Raw genomic sequence first — 21,997 nt, forward strand, 5'->3', positions numbered from 1 at the left:
GCAGGGAGGAGACATACAGCCCTCCTGCATTTGTGAGCCGCCGAAGGGAGCGCGCCGGGGGGACCGGGTGGAGGGCCACCGTAGGTCCGGTCGCCCCCGCTGCGCAGACTCGCAAGCGCGGGGCCGAGCCGCCCGCAATGTGGCCCTGAGGGCGGGGGCCGCACCCGTCGCGCCCTGGCCTTGCATCCCGAGTGCCCCGTGCGCCGGCCTGCTGCGTTGCTTCGCGTTCCTCGGCGGAATTCAAGTTGGAAGTGGCGCGGAGGATAGAGCTATCCCGGAACAGAGCCGCGGCTGCCGCCAGAGCGATGTTCCCGCAGAGCCGGCACCCAGTGAGTCGCCGGCGCGGGTGGGACCTTGCCCCGCGCGGGAGCCCAAGCAGCCCCATTTCCCCTTGCCCGGCCCCCTCCTATTGGATGTCTAGACGGGCGGACGGGCGTCGTGCAGTCATGGCCCGCTTATGTCGAGGCCAGAGTGATCCCTGTTTTGCCCTAGTCTCGCCTGTTTACATATAGTCAGTTCGGCCCGGTCACTCTGGGACTGGGGGCCGAGAGGGAGTTGGCATTTCATCTCCAGATCCCGGGTCTATCTCGCACCGGTTGGGGAGGGGCGGCCTGGACATCGGAGCTCTGATTTGGGCCTTCTCAGCCTCCTCCGTGCCGGGTGACCCCAGAGCACCGGGCACGCACTGTCCACACTGGAGGCAGACTTATTTCTGAGCCTCCAGAGAAATTAGGGCCCCAGGAAGATCCGCTTTCTCCCTCTCCAAAGTGAACCGAGGGCTCGAGTTTGGGCCTCTGTTTTCCACCACTTCTAACTTTACTTATTTATTATTTATTTTTGTTTATGTCCCATCTGCTTCTCCCTCTTACTTTTCTGCTTTATGCCCTCATTCTCATATCTCCTCCCTTGGTCCCCCTTGCTGGTCACCTGCAGACGCCGCACCAGGCTGCAGGCCAGCCCTTTAAGTTCACTATCCCGGAGTCTCTGGACCGGATTAAAGAGGAATTCCAGTTCCTGCAGGCGCAGTATCACAGGTGCGTGGTGTCGACCTGCTCGGGGTGGTGGTCATCTGGGGGGGGGTCCCTTCTCAGACAGGGCCAGGCTGCTTGGACTGTTGTACTTAGGGCTTGTGTCCAGGCGGTGGCGTGTGGAGTCACAGTTAAGCCTTGTCATTCATGTTACCCCCCCCCTTTCGTCTCTCTTCCTGGGCTGTCCCTTCTGTTGTCTCCTCCTCCTCCCATTGTTTCCCCTTTGCGCATTTGTGGCTGTTCCAGGGAGTCCCTTTTCGTGTATTTTGGAGTTGCATGAGAACCGTCAATATTTGCACTTCGTTTGTTTATTTTGCAACAGGCTGAACTGAAACATGGGTTCAATCAATGGCTTAGCCCTGGAGTGTGCGTTCAGGAAAGCAAAGCCATGTTGCAATAGCTGTTTGCCGTCCTAGAAAATTGGGTTGTCTGAGACAAAGTCCATTAGGGAAGGCTAGATGCATTTAGCTGTGTCCATCAAGGGTGATTAGGTGGTCAGATGTAGATAATGTGTGGCCCACACTCTGGGGTGTTTGGATAGACCAGGAGACTAGAGTCACATTCACCTCTGTCCTGGGGTCTTTATGTAACGATAGATAACCTTCTTCTATAGATCGGTTAGTGGAAATTCTAGCTAAAGCCTCCATCTATAGTGAATATTCCAGAAAAGCTACTTATTTTTCTACTATGAGGTTTTGACTCATTGGAGCCAAGCAATAACTTCGAAGGAGTTGTTTTTTTTTTTTTTTTTTTTTTTTTTTTTTAACTTTTGTCATGCTTGAGAAAAAGGACCAAGGAAAAGCTCGGTGGCTTCAGTGTGAATTTTCTTAAGTTTGTGGTGGAGGGGAATGGGGCTTTCTGATTTTTGACCTTTTATTTGCTTTTATATTATATCTCCCGAACTTGAGGCATACTTGCACACACTGTTTAATGAACAGGGATAGAAGAACTTCAACCCACTTCATTGCTGTAGCTGCTTGTCATATCTTGGCAGGGATTCAAAAGGTTTTGAAAGGCACTAGTCACTATGAGGAGTGATTTTTACCAGTAAAGTTTTCAAACCCTGAAGACTGCCTCGTGCAGGAGAGTGAGAGCTGTGAGAAGGACAGACTTTGGTGCCTTTAAGAGAAGAGAAGTGTAGGACAGCTGAGGAATCTGTTTTGATAGGTTTTTCCGTTCTTGGCCTCTCTACATGACATGTGCCCCTCGAACAAAAAGAACAGTAGTTGGTGGATAACCCCATTGTTCAACTTCTTTTCCAGCATTGAGTACAAAGACAGCTTTTAGGATGTTTTCCCAGCTTACAACTTTTCCAAATTGTTTTTGCTTGAAGTGCAAATATGGGAGGCAGATGTTAAAACAAGTGACATAATGTTTACCTTAAGCTGCCTGTTTTGTTTTCGTAGTCTTAAATTGGAGTGTGAGAAATTGGCAAGTGAAAAGACAGAAATGCAGAGGCACTACGTGATGGTAGGTATCAAAGCCAGGAGGAGCTTTTCTCTTTATATGATAGTGTGTGTCCTTGCTACAAATGTGAGTTAACGGCATGCTTGGTTCTTCTCTTTACAGTATTATGAAATGTCATATGGATTAAACATTGAAATGCATAAACAGGTAAGCTTTAGCTAAATCTTAAGCTGCGAAATCAGTACAGGATTTTACTGTAACAGCTTTGTCCTTGGTCACTGCATGTTAAGGGGTGGGTGTTTGTGAGTTATTTTTCTGCCCCTCTTTGAGTTGGTGTTAGTTAGCACTCTGCAGTAAAGATTGTTTCTTCACAGTTACAAGACTAGGGAGGTGAGATGCTTTGGAAATGCTTACGGGTAGACAGGAACTGAGCTCAGTTTACTTTTCCACATGGATGGATTCCTCCTCTAAAGATCTCAGGTATCGTATGGTTACTGGAGTTTAGAACAGTTAATGTTTTCATATGTTTTTGTATAAATTGTGGAAAGTGAGGGGTACTTGGGAGTTTCTTTAATTGGATTTAATAAAGCATATGACTTTAGAGTGCTCTTATGCTTTGGGGTTCCATAAAGTGACACTCAGGATTAGTGGCTTACTAGCAAACATGTTTTTGAAAAATTTCTCCGTTGATGAAGATTTGGAGGTGAAAAAAGAAAGTCCTTTTACAGCCAATGAATGTGTTCGAAGGTGCTTCAGCCTTAGTGGTTTTAAAAGCATGAAAAGATTAGTGACTGGAAAGCTTTAGCAATGACTTGCGTTTGCAAGTTCCCATAAAATTCACACTTATGGCTACTATAATGGTGTATAAAAAGAGTATTGAGCTGGAACAAGACACTAAGGACCTCATAAGAGAAGAAAAGCTAAATGATTGCTCAGCCCAAAGGACCCTCAATTGAGTAGTCATTGTCTGCCAAAGAAAGCATTAATGGCAGGGTGCAAGTGTTCTGGAGATATGCTGACATTCACTTTATCAAAATGCCAGTACAATAAGTCTTTTAGAAATCGATTGACTCTTAAAAAATTATCATCAGATGAAGTTGCACAGTTGGACACGTTTCAAAGTGCAACAATACATTTCTTACTTGATGTATATATGCTATTTCATCTCAGACCCTTGCTTCATTAAATTAAAGAGCATGGCTGACCGGCTGGGGCATGGTGGAGAAATTGATTAGTTCAGCCTTCAGATCTTCCTTATATTCAAAGATTGTCATTAAGCAAGTTTATTTCAGAGTTGAATTCTGGTTTTGTAACTCTGTACTCTTTGATTTTTAATTCATTGTAGATTTCATAATCTTGTACATTAGATCTGTTCTCAGATACATGTTTTCAGAGCACAAAGTTCAGAGCCTTTCCTTAGTAATGTAATGATCCTTTCGCAAAATGTTTGTTTTACTGATTTGCAAATTCTCTATGTGGGGTTGTTTTTCTGTGTTTCTATGGCTAGTTGAAGTTTTAAGTCAATGATAGTGAGCTAGAATATGGTTTATAGGCATTTAAATTAAGTTTGTAAATAAACAGGGTGTAAGTGTTGTAATTTGCATCTTTTAAGTTACTCTGTAGGGCTCGGTCTCTTTTCTGTTAAGTATTCTGGGCACTTAGCTTTTTCTTAAGCACATAAATTGGAAGGATTTAATGACCCACAGACTCCTGTACAAGGGAACAGCAAGCACCTTTTGGTCCTGGGATATAATAGTGTTAGACTTATTGGGGAAGCAGAAAGGTGTGTAGTTCTGGGTTCTGGTGGCTTTTTATTTACTATGTAGAGAAAAAGAGTAAGGAGCCAGCAGGATGGATTGAACCCTGGGGTGAACAAAGTTTTCTCATGGCTTCTGTACTGTTCTGTGTTGGGCATATGTGGGTATATGCTGTCTCTTTGTGTGGCAATATGCGTTAATAATAGACTGTGTGTAATTTGGCCAGCAATTTGAAACAAGTGGGAAACTAAGAGACATCATATTCTTCATAGTAAGACTATTAAGCCCCCTGAAATTTAGTTTTTATTGTAAATGCTGAAAGACCCTTCACAAGAATGGTGTGCAAAGTTATGCTGTAATCTAGTTTAAAGTGATCTTACATTTGAAAAACATCCTTCTGAATGTCACATGTTAATAGTAAGCTTTGAGGAGGCATTAGGTGCTGTTGGTGATCATAATTCTTATTAAAACTAGTGACGCCTGGCCCCCAGGGTGTAGCCAGGCTCAAATTGATGCTTTTTGCCGCCTGATCACCAGCATGGTCTAAGTGCTCATTATATTGTAGAGAGGGCCTTTGGAGCTCTCATTAGATTTGACAGGAATTCTCTCTAGGGGGAAACTGGGCATTAGCAAGACTCCTGACAGGCTGAAATTATTCCTGCTTTATGGCTTATAACCAAATGCTAGCAAGGCATCATCAGGGGACACAAAAAATTGTCATTTCTGACAACATCTTTGTTACTGAAGAAAGGGTAGCACTGAAAAAAGGGTAGCAATGGGGAACTTCTACAAGGCGAGCACTTGAATGCTGTTAAGATTTGTCTCTAGTACAGCTCCTGCTTTCCCTTCCTAGCTTTCAACAGCTTCGTCAAAATCTCACCACTGACTTTTCTGTCTGGGAGTTTTAAAGTGGAAGTACATCCAAATCAAGAGTGGTATAATTGTGGTTTCCTTACTTGGTGTGGTGCCCACAGTCCATGTTTATGTTGTGTCAACACTTCCTGATATAATCTTCCCATGACTATTTCTTCTCCTTTCTGTGGCTGGTTACAGAAAAGGCAGCTTATTGAGGCATTTTCTTTTCCTTAGTGATTTTAATAGACTGCTGATGTCTTTCTCTTTCCCAAGTGGGTGGTAAATTTTATTTCTGATCAGCAGAGAGGTGGGATCTATTTGTGAGAAAGCAAGGCAATTCTGAGAACACTGAAGTGTTGAAAATTACATGAAAAATAACAAGCTAGTGTGAGTCTGGGTTCAAAAGCTGATCCCCAGTGTATGAACTATAATTTTGTGTTGTGTCCTGTGTCCCTTAATAGTTTGGGAAACAAGATGTATTGTATCACCTCTATATCTTTTCTGCATGATGACAGAGCCAAGGATGTAAGCCTAGTATGGTAGCAGATACCTATACCAGCTTGGCAATAAGGCAGGAGGATTTTGAATTTGAGATCAGCCAGGGTTGAGAACACCTCTCAAAGAAAAGGTGGATATGGATATATGTGGTGTTCCTCATTTTTGACTGTATCATTTTCAGTGGTGGTCTGCCTCCTATCTGACATTGAGAAGTAGCTGGGTGGTAGGTACCTTGTTCTACCTTGACAGTCACTTGGAGATCAGTGCTCAGCATCATGGAAACTGTAGCTGGGATTGCTTGATTCAAGAGTTACCAGAGCTGCTTCTTATCTCCTTCAGGCTGCCTTGGGAATATGAAGCCAGTTGCAGAATCACTTTTGGACTTGTGTCCTGACCTATATCTCCTGCTGTGTGTCTTTCCAGGTCACTAGCTCTGTGTTGGTCAGTGTTAAAATTTATAGTTAAAAGCAGGTGGCTAGATGAATGTTCTTTAAGTTAGGAACTTCACCAGTGGTGGTTTTCAGTTATTTGCTATTTGTGGGGATCTAGCCACTGGAAGGTAGAAAGCTATATCCCATTGAGCAGTACTGTTATCATCTTAAATTGTATTCAAGAGCAAAATAAAAGTTGGCAGGCATCCTGTTGGAGACTGGCAGCCAAGCAGTCATGGTCTATAACTGCTTCTGTTAGAGTGGGCAGGATGAGCTCTGGGACACTGGAAGGAAAGATGATCATTTTTTCAGGTCTGACTTTGGGTGTAGTCACATTGTATTTCAACACAAACACAGTATCTTACATTGAAGGAATTTTGGAGTGAAGGTACCATTTACAATTTAGATATGTGTTTCTAACTTTTCCTAGAAAACAGATGATTCTTTGGTGTGCGCATGCTTGTGAATTATGTAGGTGGAACTGGTAAGGATTCATTCCTTAGGTGAGGCATTTCATGTTTTCCTATAAAAGTTACCCCTTCTCAGTGCCCCCAGGTTCTACCTTTTTAAGCTGTGTGTATTGGTTGTTTTCAGTTTGTTGTTTTGAGAATTTTAAAATATCACATTTTACTTATTTCGCCTGCGTGTATATGTGTATGTTGCATATGCCTGCATGTGTGTGCTTGCCATGTGCATTTGCATCTTAATTGGCTCCAAGTTTTTTTAAGAATGGAACCTAAGACCACCACACATGTCAGATATCTGACCTACTATTGAGCTGCTAAAACCCTACAACCCTGACAGACTACCCTCCCCCCAATAACAGGCCCAGGAATGACTAGCTAGAGGGTAGCACTTAGATTTAAGCTCTACCAGGTTTTAATCACCTTGCAGTACAAAGAGGGTAGCTGTCATCAAGATTGGACTGTCCCTTAACTTGGTTTTCATGAGTCAGGCTTGTTCTTTACAAGCATAAGTTCAATGAGATAAAGCTGGTGTATTTAAAGCCTGGAGTCTGGAATGCAAGATTAGCTTGCAGGATTTTTTATTTTTTATATATATATATTTTTAAAGCAAACAAGCTTGATTTCTTACTACCTGACAGCCAGCCCTAGTCTAGTTTCTGTCCATGGCCTGTACTCGGCAAGAGACGTTCAGAATCTGGCTAGAAAATTAAGGAGGCATCATCAAACAAGTTATCATAATTGCTAGCTTTAAAAAAAAGTTCAGTTATGTGTATGTTGGGGGGTTCTACAGTATAGCAGGTATGTACATAGTATTGCAGGTTCACGAGGAGGTCAGGAAAAGGAGTTGGATCCCCTCGAGCTGGAATTACAGGTGATTGTGATCCATTCTTGTGTGGGTGCTGGGAACTGGGATTGATCTGCAAGCCCAGTGTATGCTGCTGCTATTTTTTAGACAGGATCTCTGTGTATCTAAGCTGGCCTCAGACAAAGAATTGGACCTGGGAAATTCTCCGTGCCATAGTCACCTCTCCCACCTGACTATACTCCCTGGGACAGACCCTGAGATCTATTTGTTTACTTTGGATACTTACAGGTTACATAATTAGGGACTGGGCATCTCATGAACAAGTTCCCAGGCCCTTAGCTTATGTCTTTATGAGTTGAAAGTGAGAATGAATTAAATTCTGTTACCCAGTGCGTGAGCCACACCAGTGCATGTTTACAGATCCAGTACTCTGTGTACAGACTGAGGGGAGCTCTTTACCAGAGCACTTAAGATGTTCTACCAAATGGTGTTTATTAAGAACCACAAACAGAAAAACCTTTCTTCAGTAAATAAATCACCTCAAGTAGTATTGAAAGATAGATTAGTAACTGGTTTATGGACCGTTTTATATTTCTGTACAGCTGAGTCTTTGTTCTTTTCCTACTGTGGTTTCTGGAAGTGGATTAAATAAGAAGAAACAGAGGAAACCGTCTAGGAGAGTTTGACTCAGTCAACCCGTCCATCTCCATTGTTTACTGATAATGTTTGAGAGGGTACTCCTGCTGTAGCTCAGCTGGCCTTGAACTGTGACAAAATTGAATATTTATACCTTCAGACTAGCCCTTATAATAGTGTTAAAGCATTCTCTACTAGAGTATAGTGCAGTACTTAATGTGGACAACAGCAATGCCCCTCCCCCTCACACCCATGCTTTGAAACTTGTTAGTACTTGGGATGGTACCCAAGGCCTCACACATCCATTGCCAAGTTCTTTACATACCCAGCCCAACTTTGTATTTTAAAGAGTGCTAGGGTATGTATGTTGGGAGGCAAAGGGTAGGTGGGTGCATAAGCAGGAGAAAGACTTTTTATTTTTTTCTGGGGCATGATTTGATAGTATATTTACATATTGTTTACAAAACTTTTCATTGTGCTTTGTATGTATGTATGTATGTATATATATATATAAAACTATAAAGAATTATAGTTTCATAATTTCTCAGCTTATTACTAATTTATGATGTCGTTTAAAAATGTTACTACAGCTTATCTAGAAATGTGTGATTTAGCACGGTTATTTTAGTTGTTTACATTTAAAATAGGAATTGTTGTTTCATTCTCTTGACGTACTTTGAAGTAACCACAGAATCATTATGAGAACATAACATTGACTTCCGTCCCATTCAAACATTCATAATGGTTTTCTAAGTTTAGGGTCAGTGGTACCTTGCCATTTTTGACAAAGATGGGATACTGTTCATTTTTGATAGAGGAAAATAATACAGAAAGAGAAAAAAATTCTGAAATTTTTTTTATCAATGAAATGTGCTTAAAAACTGTGGAAACAGCCCCAACAAGGAGCAGTATAACTCTTAACAGATGCTGCTATGTTTTAATCATCCTTCAGAGAATGTAAGATCAGCTCATGCTAATGTGAGACACAGTCATGCTATTGTGTTAACCCGCTGGAGTGCATGCAATATTTGACTGGATTTGCTTTAGCAGCATACTGATCCAACCAGGGTATTTACATTGTGATGCCTTGTGCATCCTGCACACTAGGAAGTTTGAGCACAAATCACTGGAGTCATTTTCTGTCTACTTGCAATCTATATATTGTATACATTTTGGGTGAATTGGACATTTTACATGTAGGGATGAAACTATACTGCTAATAATGTATCAGTATATCTTGTTGGCTTTCCCAGTGTATCACTGATTAAACACACCCTAGCTCTGTCAGAGAACTGCTTTTCAGGCCTGTTAGTACACTTGGGAATGTAGGACCTTTCACAGAATGAATGCTTCAGGAGCTTGGGGCTTAGGGAGGGTGATCTCCTATAAGTTTTAATTGCCATTCTGCCTGTCAGTCATTTCCTTCTATGTCTGCTTCTGAGTGTTTTCCCCATTAGTGTTCCTTTCTGTACTGCCTTTATTTTCTGTCCTGCAGCTCTCTGAATCCAGACAAATGGGTCTCTTTATGCTAATAGTTTTGGACTTTTCCTCAAACTTCACATGCCTCCCTCAGCTTCCCATCAAGTTCTTTCTACCTCAGGGCTTTCTGAGAGTTAACCCACAGTAGGTTGTCATACCATACATTTCAAATCTGAATTTTGTCTTATGCCTTGTTTATTATTCCAGCTGTCTACAGTCTGCTGATAGGTAGCTCATTTGTCTACATTCTTAAGAGTTGAGTTATGCATTGCAAACTTGATGTGGTTAGTATATTCCCATGTTTTGTGGTGGTTGCAACCATTTTTTGTTTCCATTCTCTGAGACTTGGTGAGAAGTCCTTTGCCAGAAACAACAAAAGAAAGCTGACCAGTTATGCCCATTTTAATGTACAGATATAAGAAGTAGCCCTACCCAACAATTCAGATCCATCAGTAAGTCCGTGGAACCCAGGTTAAAATCCTGAATCAAGATTAGCAACAATGGTCCTCATGCTAAAATTTAAAATGAAATCTTTTCAGTTTAACACTTATAATGTTTATGTTTCTTTTTTTAAACTTGTTTGAGACAAGGTCTTATTATGTAGCTCAGTTTGGTTTAGAACTTGCTATGCAGACCAGGCTGGCTTCAAACACAGATCCTCCTGCCGCTGCCTCTTGAGTAAAGACGTGTTATGCCTGGCTCCATTTCTTCTCAAAAGTAGTTTATAGTTTAATAATCCCTAAGGCTTCCAGGCTTCAGGAGCACTGAACTAGTACATGGAGCTGTTTTTAAAATTTTTGTTTTATTTGTATGCATATTTATGTGTGTATTGTTGATGAACTCGGGTCCTTTCAAGACCTTTTAGGTGCTGAGTATTTTTCCATCCCCACTCTCTACGCTGTATTCTTTAGACAGTGTCTCATGTAGCCTAGGCTGGAGCATGGAGCCTTGATTGCTCGAATTATTTATAGGTGTATGCTATCATTCCTGGTTTCCACTGGGGTTTCTTAATGAGGAGGTTCATCACGCTTATATATTTAGATTTGGACTTTAAAAAGGACAAAGTAGCTTGCTGTGTTGTTGAAGCCTGGAATTCAGAGTGACCTGAGTGAATCATTGCCTGTCACTTATGGACAGGCAAGCTGTTAGTAGTATTGGTGATTAAGGTCAGTCACAATCTTTATGATTATAGCCACTGTTGTACATTTTTTAACTTCTAAGTTTTTACATTCTTATATATTTTATTATGTAAAACTAAATATGCAGAAAGGGAAAGAGGGCTGGAGAGATGGCTTAGCAGTTAAAGGACAAGTTCACAACAATGTAGAGAAAAGGAGAGAGAAACATATAGTGAAAACTCATTAATACTCACTCACCTGTATGGTATCTGAAGTTGTTAAGAACATTTTATGCTACTTGCCTGTTGTTGGTTTTGGTGTGCAAAAGGGGCTTGGGGTGTGGGGGGTAGAATGGTTTTACCTAGCCAAGGCTGGCCTTAAAGCTAACTATTTTGCCAAGGATGTCTTTGAACTCCTAACCCACTTGCTTCATCTCCTAAGAGCTTAGATTATCTGTTTGAAAAAAGAGTGGATCTGGAGAGTAGGTATGGGCTTGGTAGATGACAAGGTCTTTCTTTTTCAGCCAATGTTAGTCGGATTTGATGTGGTGAAGGTGTCTTCATGTGTATATTAGGAGTTCTTTCTTGATGGAATCTTCCTTTTTTCAACTAAACTTATCCTTGTGGTTCAGCATGTTCAATTTACTGACATATAGTGTTAGGCACTTTTCTTCAACACTTCCCCAAGCATAGATTGGTACTTAGAGAGGTTCATTTGTGAAGATGGCCCAGTGAAATACTTGCTGTCTAAGCATGAGAAACCTGACTTTGGCTCTTCAGCAATAACCATTGTTCTGTGCTATGCCTCTGTAGCCTTAACGTGTATATGTGTGTGTGTGGGGGAAGGGGGTCAAGTTCGAGGTAATTCATAGGGTGTGGGATGGAGAGCCAGGGGAGTGAGCCTTTTTAACTTTAGCCTAGTCAGTGAGTTCTAGGTTCAGTGCGATGAAGAATGGCTGATGAAAACACCAATATCAACCTGGTCCCCCCCATTCCACATGCACATGGGCACCTTCTTCACCCCCCACCTCCAAGCTCCTACACAAAGGAAATGCCAGACTGTGCCTCACCAGGCCTCCAGCCACCTTGTTTTTGGCCCCTAAAGGAATCTTTAAGGAACCTTGGAGATCTGTGAACAGTGTTTGCTAGGGAGACATTGTTTTATTATTAATAGTCAGCAAAAGTATGTTCTGTCATACTTTTGCAAAATGAAGCTAATTTTGAAATTTGTATATATGTGGAAAGTACCCTGGTTGGGGGTTTCAGTTCTAGTGGATGAAAGGAATATGAAGTGCTAAGGAACAAAACTTATCTGAGACACCCTGTTTGGGGAGCACAGTGGTCTCCCTAAGGCTAGGTTTCCAGACAGCAGGATGGCTCTTAAAGAACCAAGCTTTTGTTTATACCCAGCACCCTCTTATGCTTTGAGCAAATAGTGAGTCAGAGCTACTTAGAAATGTGGTGTCCAGTGGCATATTGACACGCTCAGATACAGAAGAAACTGCATCAGGGAGGTAAACCATTGGGATTTTCAGTAAATATATTACAGCATGCAAGTGACTTGCCGATACTGCTTGTTTAGCAGTTTGTGAGGGCAATGGCAGTATGGATTTTTGAATTAGAAGGGAGGGCTGTTCATTCTCTGTGCAGGAACATCTATATGATGTCTGGGGAGGATATTGATTTGGGGAACAAAATGCAGCTGCCTTTATGCCATTTGTCTGTAGACTCATGAGTGAAAATAAAAAGGTTGCTTTAGGGGTTAGGAAAGGCATCTTAATACTGAGAGGTATCTTAGTCAGAATGGAAAGGGATGGAGGGAAGACATCCAGTCCACATGCAGCCTACTTTTAAGGTGCTTGTTTGTTCCACTTGTTTTTTTGTTTTTTTCTTTTCTTTCACTCTTGTGATTGTTTGGTACATGGAGCCCCAATTCACTATCAAGACTGGAGTTGAACTCCTGATCCTCTTATTTCTACCTTACAAGGAATATAGGCATGTGACACCATTCACAACTATTTTTTCTCTTTTTCTTTATTTTTAATGATTTTTCTGAGACGAGCTGTACCATTCTAGCTGAGCTAACCTTGGATTTGAGATTGCTTTGTCCTCTCAAGGCATAGTTTACTGGAGTAAGCCACTGTGCCCAGTTCAGATAGTTGTTGTCCTTAATATTTTGGTTACCAAAAGTTCTTGTTTCGTTACTGTGGAGTAGGCTGTATTAGCATTAGGGTAACTGTTGAGTCCTTTAGCCATGGAGCTTCTTGGGAATTACTCTGTAAGAACTTCCTATCAGGTTCCTCTTCTTTGTGGGTAGATACTAATTGCATCACTTTCAATGATATATTCAATAAGTAAGAATATGGACAAGTAAAATTAGTGGTGACCAGAGCTGCTCCCCACAGGTAGTTATTTGCATGGGGAAGGGTGTTAGAGCTGTTATCAAATCTGTTAGCAGTCCTTATAAACTTCATTCACACTCTTGGCCTTACACATCTTGCTCCATTTATATTTTCACCTTGTTTGTTTTCCAATCCCAGCGTTCTTTTCTCTCTGTCTGAATTCACTTCCTTTTTCTCATTGTAATTAAAAAGTCTTATTTTATCTATAGATCATAGATCTTTGTCTTTAGGATCAAAAGGAGAGTTTAAAAGCCAAAATACAGCCCTTGCTGGCTGCCTTCATTCTTTAAGAAATTAAAATCATTAAAATGACAAACATAGTCCAACCAGCAATGTGGCTCTCAAGTATTTAATATATCTACCAGGGGAAATAAAGTGAGTTGGGTTTTTGTTTTGTTTTGCTTTCCATTTATGAAGATGGATGAACAATAAATGAGACTTAGCTCATTTTTATAGAAGTGAGATTCAACAGGATAAATGGTAGAAGAGATATGTGTTTTAGATTCTTTTCTTTTTAATGTAACAAAACTAACTCTGAAGTTGAAAAAAAAATTGTCCTCCTGAAGATAAAGAGATTTGTTTGCATAATTACTAGATTAAGTTTTTGGGTAGAGAAAGTTCTAAGCCTTGAAATGGGGATGTGTGTGTATGTATGTGTACATGTATGTTTGTGTAGGGGATACTGTCTGCATGTGGTTTTATTTTTGATGTAGAATTTGTAAAGTGCTCTGTAGAGTACTTGTATAATTACTTTTCTGTATCTATCACTGGTCTTGAGATGTTGGTTGATTTGATGCAGTTGCCTAAATGTTAATATTGGGAGAAGCAAAAACAAGAACAGCAAAATCTGGAGGGCAGAGAAAAGTGTTACCTTTGAGAGGGGCTGCAGATATTTATTGTCTTTATTTTGATATGGGGTCTTGTTCTGTTAATTGCCCAGATTAGTCATGGATTCTCAAGGTCCATGAGCCTCCTGCCTCAGTTTACCAAGTAACTGGAACTACAGACATAGGCTACTGCTTCTCGCTGACATGCTGAAAGGTGAGGCCTTTAGGATTCAGGAGAAAGTTCTTAATGTCTACGTTAAGTACTTAGGATGAAGAAGGGCATAGCACAGTCAGCCTGTTCTCAGAGGCTGAAAAGTAAGTAGCCCAGCTGTCTGTATAGGAAACACTGGTTGTTGACAGCTGCTTTGACCTGCCAGTTGGCTGGGGTTTCAGAGCCTTCCCATTTGTAAACAGGCTTACTGTCTTATGTTTTGGGGCCCTGAGCTTCCTTGGAGCCACTGTCTACACAAATGTAGAGAAGACTGGAATTGGCCCACTGGAGTTTATCCAACGTCCATACTTTCTGGCTGTCCAGAATCATATTGCAAAGTCCACGAAAGGAACTGCTGACTTTTGAACCTAGTAAGAAACCTGTTTCTTATTGACAAACAACCTTGAGTGTTAGGGTACTATTGAAGCAAATGAATGATATTTTGACTATTGCTTTCTCTAAGTGCACTAGAGTTTTCCTGCTTGTTGTATTTGTATTCATTTCTATTTCTTGACTGATTTACAAAGAACTTGACTCAGTTCCCTTAAAAGCCCTGAGTTCACAGGCAGTGTTTTTAAACAATACTTTTAGCTATGGTTTTGGCCATATGTAGCACAGGTTCAGTATGTAAAATGTGATTTAAAATAAGTTTTTCTTATCAGCTTCTGGGATTACTCTTGTCAGTTTTCTTTACTGCTGAGATTGATGTTGCTTATTGGTTTTTATGGAATGAGTGTCATTGTTGCTTCTCAGACTCAGGGAGCATCAGTGATGAGCTTTTTGAGTGGACTTTGCTTTGTGAGAGAATTAGTATTGACACTGTTTATAATCTGGAGTACAGTTGGAAGGCCAGATTCTGCTGTTCGTCCCCTATTAGTTAATATGGCTGCACAGGGGAGATGAATGTGGCTCCTTTTCCAAGTCTATTACTCAGGAGGACTGTAAATTTGATTGGCTGTTACAATTCTAGCAGAATCATTCGATTTTGAGAGCAATAGAAAGATAAGATATCCAATTACTCAAATGATTTGCAGGGTTAGCCAACGTTGTCATGGAGACATGAGTTGGAACAAATTAAATTTTAAGCAATAAAATAATCTTAAAGCCCGTCTGGGAACAAGAAAATTTGGCAGTAGCACTTACCTGAATTGAATCTTAGCTTGACACGATGTTGTTTGACATTGATATATATACTGTGGGGGCCTAAACTTATGTATGATACATTATCTTTAAAAAATAGCCAGCTAAACCAATGAAGGAGAATATTGGTATAAAATCAAGGGGCATGAACATTTATTCTGTGGCTTAAAGGATAATTGGCCTTAGGTTCCTAAGATGTTTTATATTTAAGGATTTAAATGCCTTAAAATTGAAATGGCTTTAATTGGACATTTTAAGAAAAAGACTGATTTAGCAGCCACATGAGTTTTCAGGGCTGCTCTGCTCCTGTGTATTTGCAAATGCAGTAGAAATCCTGTGGTTGCCTTTCAGTGGGGTGGAGGTGTGAGCATGCATGTGTCTGTATGCACAATTGAGATTTTGGCATACACTACACTAAAGGTCCGTGTTTGTATTTGCTAAGTTTTCTACTTTGTGGCATCACTTGCAGACCGGAGAACTGTTCCAAACTTCAGCTGATGACCTAAAACCCGAGTTTGCACTGGCCAGAGGTCTAGAAGTTATTCCCCGTATTCCTACATTGTTTAACTGGTTCCTGTCTTGTGCCCTGGATTTGAAACCAGCCCAATGCCCAGAAGCACTGTGGCAGGCAAACCTTTTACCCACATGCCTGTTAGGTAGATGGAGATGAAAACTGGTCTGAGGTTGAGCCATTTGCCACATTCTCACGGCCTTCGATTTTCCTCTCATCCTAACCACAGATCATCTCAAATGATTCAGTAATGACCAAAGTGCAATATTGACCTTTATTCTCTGGTGGATTACTGTGTTTCACAGTCCAAATGACAGGAAGTCTATTCAGTTCTGCAGAGTGAGTGCAGCGTTATTGAGTCAGCCTAGCCCTGTGGGAACTACACAAGTGCAGACCAGTGTAACAGAATACGTGGGTTAAATTTGGTTTCTGATGCTCTGGGAAATGAGAGCTGGCATGTCCTGGAAGCCACACGGTTAGTGAAAGAATATCTGGGATGTCTTCTAAAACACCCACATGCATTGATTTATCTGCTTTTAAAGTAACTTGTGACTTAGGTCTGGCCCCGATATAAATTTCTCTCATTTCTGTCACCCGGGTTGCTGTCCATTCCTGTTGTACTTTTATGAACCCTAGGATGACCATATAAAACCATGTTTCATAATTACAAATAGGCATGACTATGTATTTAGGGACTCTGTATTTTCTTTGGCATAATTATTCTTGTGTATATTTTGGTTAATCTGTGTAGCCAAATATCCCATCTCTTCTATGCAACATCCAATTTTTCTTCAGAACACTGGTGGGGTGTTGTTACCTTTGAGGACTGATAAATTTTTTTAAGATTGGATTTCTCTGTAGGTTATCTTTCAGTGTTGTAACTCCTGCTTGCATAAAGCAGTGATTTAATTTGTAGTTAAAGTATCATTATTGATTGCTTGCCTCAAGAAAAGTTATATCAATATCTAATAGGTGTGTATATACACAAGTCATTGTACAGACTGTCTTCTAAATAGTGAAGCTTTTCTAGAAGTTATGCTTTGAACATTTTTAGTGTTTAAAATTTAGTGTTCTAAAATGCTTTTGAGAATTTTTTATTGTACAGTTGTTCAAAGTGGTTTCTAACTTGCAGCCCTTGTACTGGATGAGTGTAGCTGGTATTAGTCTGTAGACCCTGGTACAAGCATGGAAGTTACTCCCCTGCTCCCTCCCTACAGTTCTCTCTTCTGGATACTCTGGAGCTTTGCCTGTTTTCTGATGTTGATTGAAAAGAGATTTAATCATGCCTTCCTGGGAAACCAGGACCACTGACTTCCTTCCTGAGGGACTATTCTTTTCTTATAGCTCAGCCTGGGAAATAGAAAGATAGCTCAGGGGCTGGGTTTTTCCAACTAACATTAAATAACACATATACATGCCACATGGACAGCCACTCTGCCAGGCCATGGCTGTCGTCCTTGGTCTGGGTCTTGTATTGTCGTAGGAGTAGCAGCTTTTCCTGAGATGCCTCTTGGGAAGAGCAACTGCTACCATGTGTACAGGTAATTTAGCTATATATAGCATGTTTATAAAGTTAGGAAACCACTGGTCCACAGTTGTATCCACCATCCAAGATTTCAGTGGTTTAAGGGAGCACATGGGCAAAACTGTTTTTCCATTGATGGCCAAGATGTAAACTACAGGGGTAAAGAGCCTTTGTTATGTCAATAGACAGTACAAAACAGAGGTCACAGCTGTCTGCAGTGACTTGGGCCTCAGGAATAACTATAGTAAAGGGAATGTTGTTTGTATCATTGCAGTGTTTTCCTCCTTGTGAAAGAGATACTTCTGCTTTTCAGCCAGTGTTTGACTTTGTGTTCTTGTTTGGAATCTCAGTTGACTCACATAGGTCATGTTTCGGTTTTGCAGTTTCAATTCTAATCTTCTGGGGATGATGATGATGATGTCATCATTTGCTTTTTCTCCTGCTGATCATGCTATAGATATTTTGCTTTAAGGACACCAGAAACTGTCTGTATTTCCATTTTTGTAACAAGTCAATATGATTTCATGTGAACAGGCCCTTTGTGAACTCTGTAACAAGGGTTTCTGAATAATAGAAATGAGCCAATTACAAGCCTAAACAGCTGTGATGCTTTTGTCAAAAGATGCAGCTTTACGAAAGTGACAAATTAAAGCCCAAATGTTCTGCTTGGCAACAGTTGGGTCAAAACATTTAAATCATTAATTAGAAGGAACTGAACGGGGTGGGTACAACTTACACAAATACATCACAGGCTCAGACCTCATCTTAGAAAATGCAACTGAATTCTTTGGGGGAAAAATTAGGGCAGCCCTCAAGTGGAGCCTGACAAGCTTGTCATTTGCAAATAAATCAAAAGACCATCATTGCAGGAAGGCACCCAGTGAATAGAGTTGCTTTGTCATTCTTTGATGAGCCCCACACTCAAGCCTGCTATTAAAAATGAATGCATTCAAGAGGCTCTGCATTAAGAACATAAACAATTAAGGGCACTTGAGCTGGTCTGCTGAGAGCTCCTGAAGAGAAGAGATGGCAAAGTTTTCTGCATTCTGCCTCCAGAGCCAGAGAATGGGAGCAATTAGTGTTGTTATCTCCACCCAGGCAGCCTTCAGTACTTTTTTCCTTTTTTTTCCCCCTTTCTTCCCTTCTCTGAACCCCTCCTTGTTTTCAGAGAGGCTGAGTGTAAAGATGAGCAGAAAAAGAGATGACTGAGCTCAGTTGGAAAGGCTCAGGTTTATCAAGTGTAGAGGCTGCCAAGCGATAGGGAGAGAGAACATAAATGTTATTATCTGCAGTAACTGCGTTAAGTTCTGCTTGGCTGTAGCACCAAAGCTTTCTATCCTTTGGAGCTCTTGGTTTTGTTTTAGTTAAAAGTTTTAAGAAGGCACATTTGTTGTGCCAACAACAGGAGTTGGGGTGCAATATCTGAATAGTACCTGAGATTATACAAGAGACAAATGTGATTCTGGACCCTGGGTTTGTGTTCTTGTCTTGGTCTTGTTTCATGGAACTGTCAAGAAGGCTGCTCATGTGTTATAACAAGGCTTTGGATGTGCTAGCTACCAGATTGTTCTGACCTTAGGTTAGTTGTTTTAACCTTTGAGTCCATTTCCAGGAAGAATTGGTTTGAAGCTTAGAGAGATGTCACAAGGCCAGGTTGGAGCTAAGGGTGTTGGTGCTGTGCCACTGAGTGGTAGTTGATGGAGGTAGATCCCATAGTGACTCTGTGTCGCTTCAACTTTAGATGCTCCTAGGAACTGGGAGAAAGAATTGCAAGTTTCCAGGCCCAGATCTCTGGCAGAAGCCCTGGAGTTAAGGGAACTGCTCTGGAGATCCCGATTAGACACCATTGATGATCTCAGTGTGAAGATAACCCACATGGCAGCACTGTTGCCTAGGGGTGTAGTATGTGCCAGGCTTATAGTCCATTCCTGGTAGCAAAGCAATAACAGAATCAATTCTACATCATTTTCATTTAGATTTTCCCAGTATGTTATTAATTTTATTGACATTAAGTGTATTTTAAGCAGAAGTCTACTTACTAGAATTTTGGATAACCGTACTGGTTCTTGAGCATGTTGCTAATACCAGGGGTTAAGATGTGAAGCCACAGAGTGGAAAATACCGTAAAGGCTATTTACTCTTTCCTGAAAAGGGAATGGGACTACTGGGTAGATTTGCAGTGCAGTGTACATAGCATTGTGGGGGCAGTTTGTATACATGTAGACTGAACTAACCTTAGATATGCATTTATGAATTGTGCTCTCCAAGTGGGGAAGAGTGACAGATATTAGTGTAATGTTCTTTGTGGTGAAATACTGATTAAGGCTTTATAAATTGAAGGAGTTCATAGTTCATAGTTGAAGTTGCTTATAAAATGCCTGTTCTGGCATGCAGAGCCTTTTGGTCAGAGCAGCAAGAGTACAGTGTGTGACCATGTCTTTACAGGTCACAGAACCTCCTTCTTGTGATAGCTTGTTTTGATTGCATGTCTACCCAATTGAATTGCTTTCCAAATAGGACTTGAGTTTATTAGCTTTGGATATAGAGCTTCTAATCTTCCTTCACTGTGTTAGTAAATCATTTTCTTTAAGTGTTGATATCTATATTTATAGTGCTTTGAAGATGGACAGAGAGGCAGGTATGTAAATATATTAGGGAGTGCTAACATAACTGCTCTCTGGGTTGTGGGGTTGACAGCTTTTCCTTTTCTTAACAACTAACAAGTTGAAATAATCAATTAGGAGCAGTGTTCAGAAAGACTGAGGTTGAGGAAGTCATGAATACTCTTACCATATAACATAATGACTTTTTGTTTGGGATATTAGCTTATAGTGCCTAGCTACACAAATGCACACAATGTGCACACTACTTCAAGGTTTCTGTTCCTCCTCACTCCATCTAGTGAACATACTGGCCATTTTAGAATCATCATACATACATATTTAATGGTTACTTTCCATATCTGAGAGTTGGTGTGGATTTGACATTCCTTTAATATTAGACAGTTAACTAATCAGGAGGTAAATGTTAGGTTTTTCAAAGTGTAGGATGGTTGTAATGTGTTGAACTTACTACCTTGTCTTCACCACCTACCCACCCCCTGCTTTGAAACCAGCTCTGCAGTGATTTTTTTTTTCATATGTGGAATACTTAACAATACTTGGAATACTATTTCCATAGGATAAATTTTTAGCTGTGGGGGAGACATTCTAGGTTTGGATAATTTTCTGCTTTTGAAGCACATCTATCTCTTTTCCAAGACCAACTAACTGTACTGGGAAGCTAGGGGTGTAGCTCAGTGATAGAGCACTTGTCTATAATGGGTGAAGTCCTACTGTCAATGTCTAGTACTGGCCAAAATGAACCCCCAAATGACTACTGTATTAGCTTACTGGCCTCAGTGACATGTATTTAGTGAAGTTTTCCTGAGTACACGGATTAGATTTTAATGCAAAATTAATTTTTTCAAACAAGCTCATGCAGCCCATGTTCAACTCAGCTTTACTTTGTAGCTGAAAATGACTTTGAACTCCACATCCTCTTTTCTCCTCTTCTGTGTTGGGATTTATAGTCATCTGCCATGTCACTCAGCTTTATGAGGTGCTGTGGATTGCTCTGTGTGTGTGTAATATATATGTATATATATTATATATATAATTTTAAGTTATAATAACAAGTTCCAAATGGCCCACCTTACATAAAACAAAATTATATGAACATTTCATTTACTGTTTTTCTCTAGGCCTCAAGATTTGCTCAGGGAAACTAAAACAAAACCAACCAAAGGGAGTAGGGGCTGTAATAGTTTTCTCAGCCTTTAGTATAAGCACTACTTTTTAGGGTCCTTCACTTGGTAATTTAATCCTGGTGGAGTTTCACCTCCCTAAACTGACTTTGGGCAGAGTGCCCCAGGACTGTCTAGAGACCCTTGGGCAATTACTCTTGCAGAGTTCATACCCTGCTTTGCGCTTCAAATGGCACTTATTATGCATTAACTTTGGGTATAGAGGGGAAGTGTATGAGCCCCAGGGAGTGGGCTCTTTAGTCCTTGTAATTGAACAAAGTGTGAGGAGTATGAAAAGAGAATGCTGAGCTTTTAGGAATAGAATCCTGAAATTGTCACACACAGATCCCCCAAGGACACACTTTTGTTTAAAAGCCTTGTACAATATTTCCAGTTTTCATGGAGGTATCTCTTAGTTTTAGCTCCTTGAAAGTATGCCTACACCTCTCTGTATTGTTATTTTGGTAGACTTAGGGATCAAACCTAGGGCTTTGTGCATGGAGAGTGTATTTTGCTTTTCTATTATTATTATTACCATTATTATTATATCTTTTTTTATAGTCCAGTCATTATTCCCCTCTTGCTCTCTTCATCTCATTCCTCCTTCCCCCCATAGCCCCCCTCCTCCCAAGAGGATGTCCCCACCCACCACCCTCACCCCACCAGACCTCCACACTCCCTGATCTCTGAAGGCCTCAGATCTACTGAGATCTTCTCTCACAGGCAGTCCTCTGCTATGTAAGTGTTGGGAGCCTCATATCAGCTGCTGTGTGCTGCCTGGTTGGTGGCTCAGTGTCTGAGGGATCCCAGGGTCCAGGTTAGTTGTGACTGCTGGTCTTCCTATGGGGTTACCCTCCCCTCAGCTTCTTTCTGCTTTTCCCTGATTGAACCACATGGGTCCCTGGCTTCTGTCCATTGGTTGCCTGTAAGTATCTGCATCTGACTCTTTCAGCTGCTTGTTGGATCTCTGAGGACAGCCATGCTAGGCTCCTGTCTGTAAGCATACCATGGCATCAGTAATGATGTAAGGCCTTTGTAGCAGGATACTTATTCTGCTACATTGTATTCACAGTGGAGCTCAGTGATTAGGTATTAGAAGAGGAGGTGGAGCTGGGAG

The 21,997-nt window shown here is 41.0% G+C and overlaps 1 protein-coding gene across 15 annotated transcripts in view; it reads left to right on the top strand.

The window, feature by feature from the left end:
• Positions 1-201: 201 nt before the first annotated feature.
• Tle1 (TLE family member 1, transcriptional corepressor) overlaps positions 202-21,997 on the top strand; it is an 89,402-nt gene continuing 67,606 nt past the window's right edge. For 8 of the 15 annotated variants that reach the window (XM_028754617.1, XM_028754622.1, XM_028754623.1 and 5 more), the window contains exons 1-4: positions 241-329; positions 934-1,034; positions 2,435-2,498; positions 2,598-2,642. In XM_028754617.1, coding sequence (XP_028610450.1) covers positions 306-329; positions 934-1,034; positions 2,435-2,498; positions 2,598-2,642 — 234 coding nt within the window. In that variant the 5' untranslated portion in view covers positions 241-305. Of the gene's footprint in view, positions 330-664; positions 1,035-2,434; positions 2,499-2,597; positions 2,643-21,997 lie in introns of those variants that run through there. The other 7 variants (XM_028754612.1, XM_028754620.1, XM_028754621.1 and 4 more) reach the window with 2 other exon arrangements.

The sequence above is a fragment of the Grammomys surdaster genome, unplaced genomic scaffold (assembly GCF_004785775.1).
Source record: "Grammomys surdaster isolate TR1022 unplaced genomic scaffold, NIH_TR_1.0 126029, whole genome shotgun sequence".
Lineage (NCBI taxonomy): Eukaryota > Metazoa > Chordata > Mammalia > Rodentia > Muridae > Grammomys > Grammomys surdaster.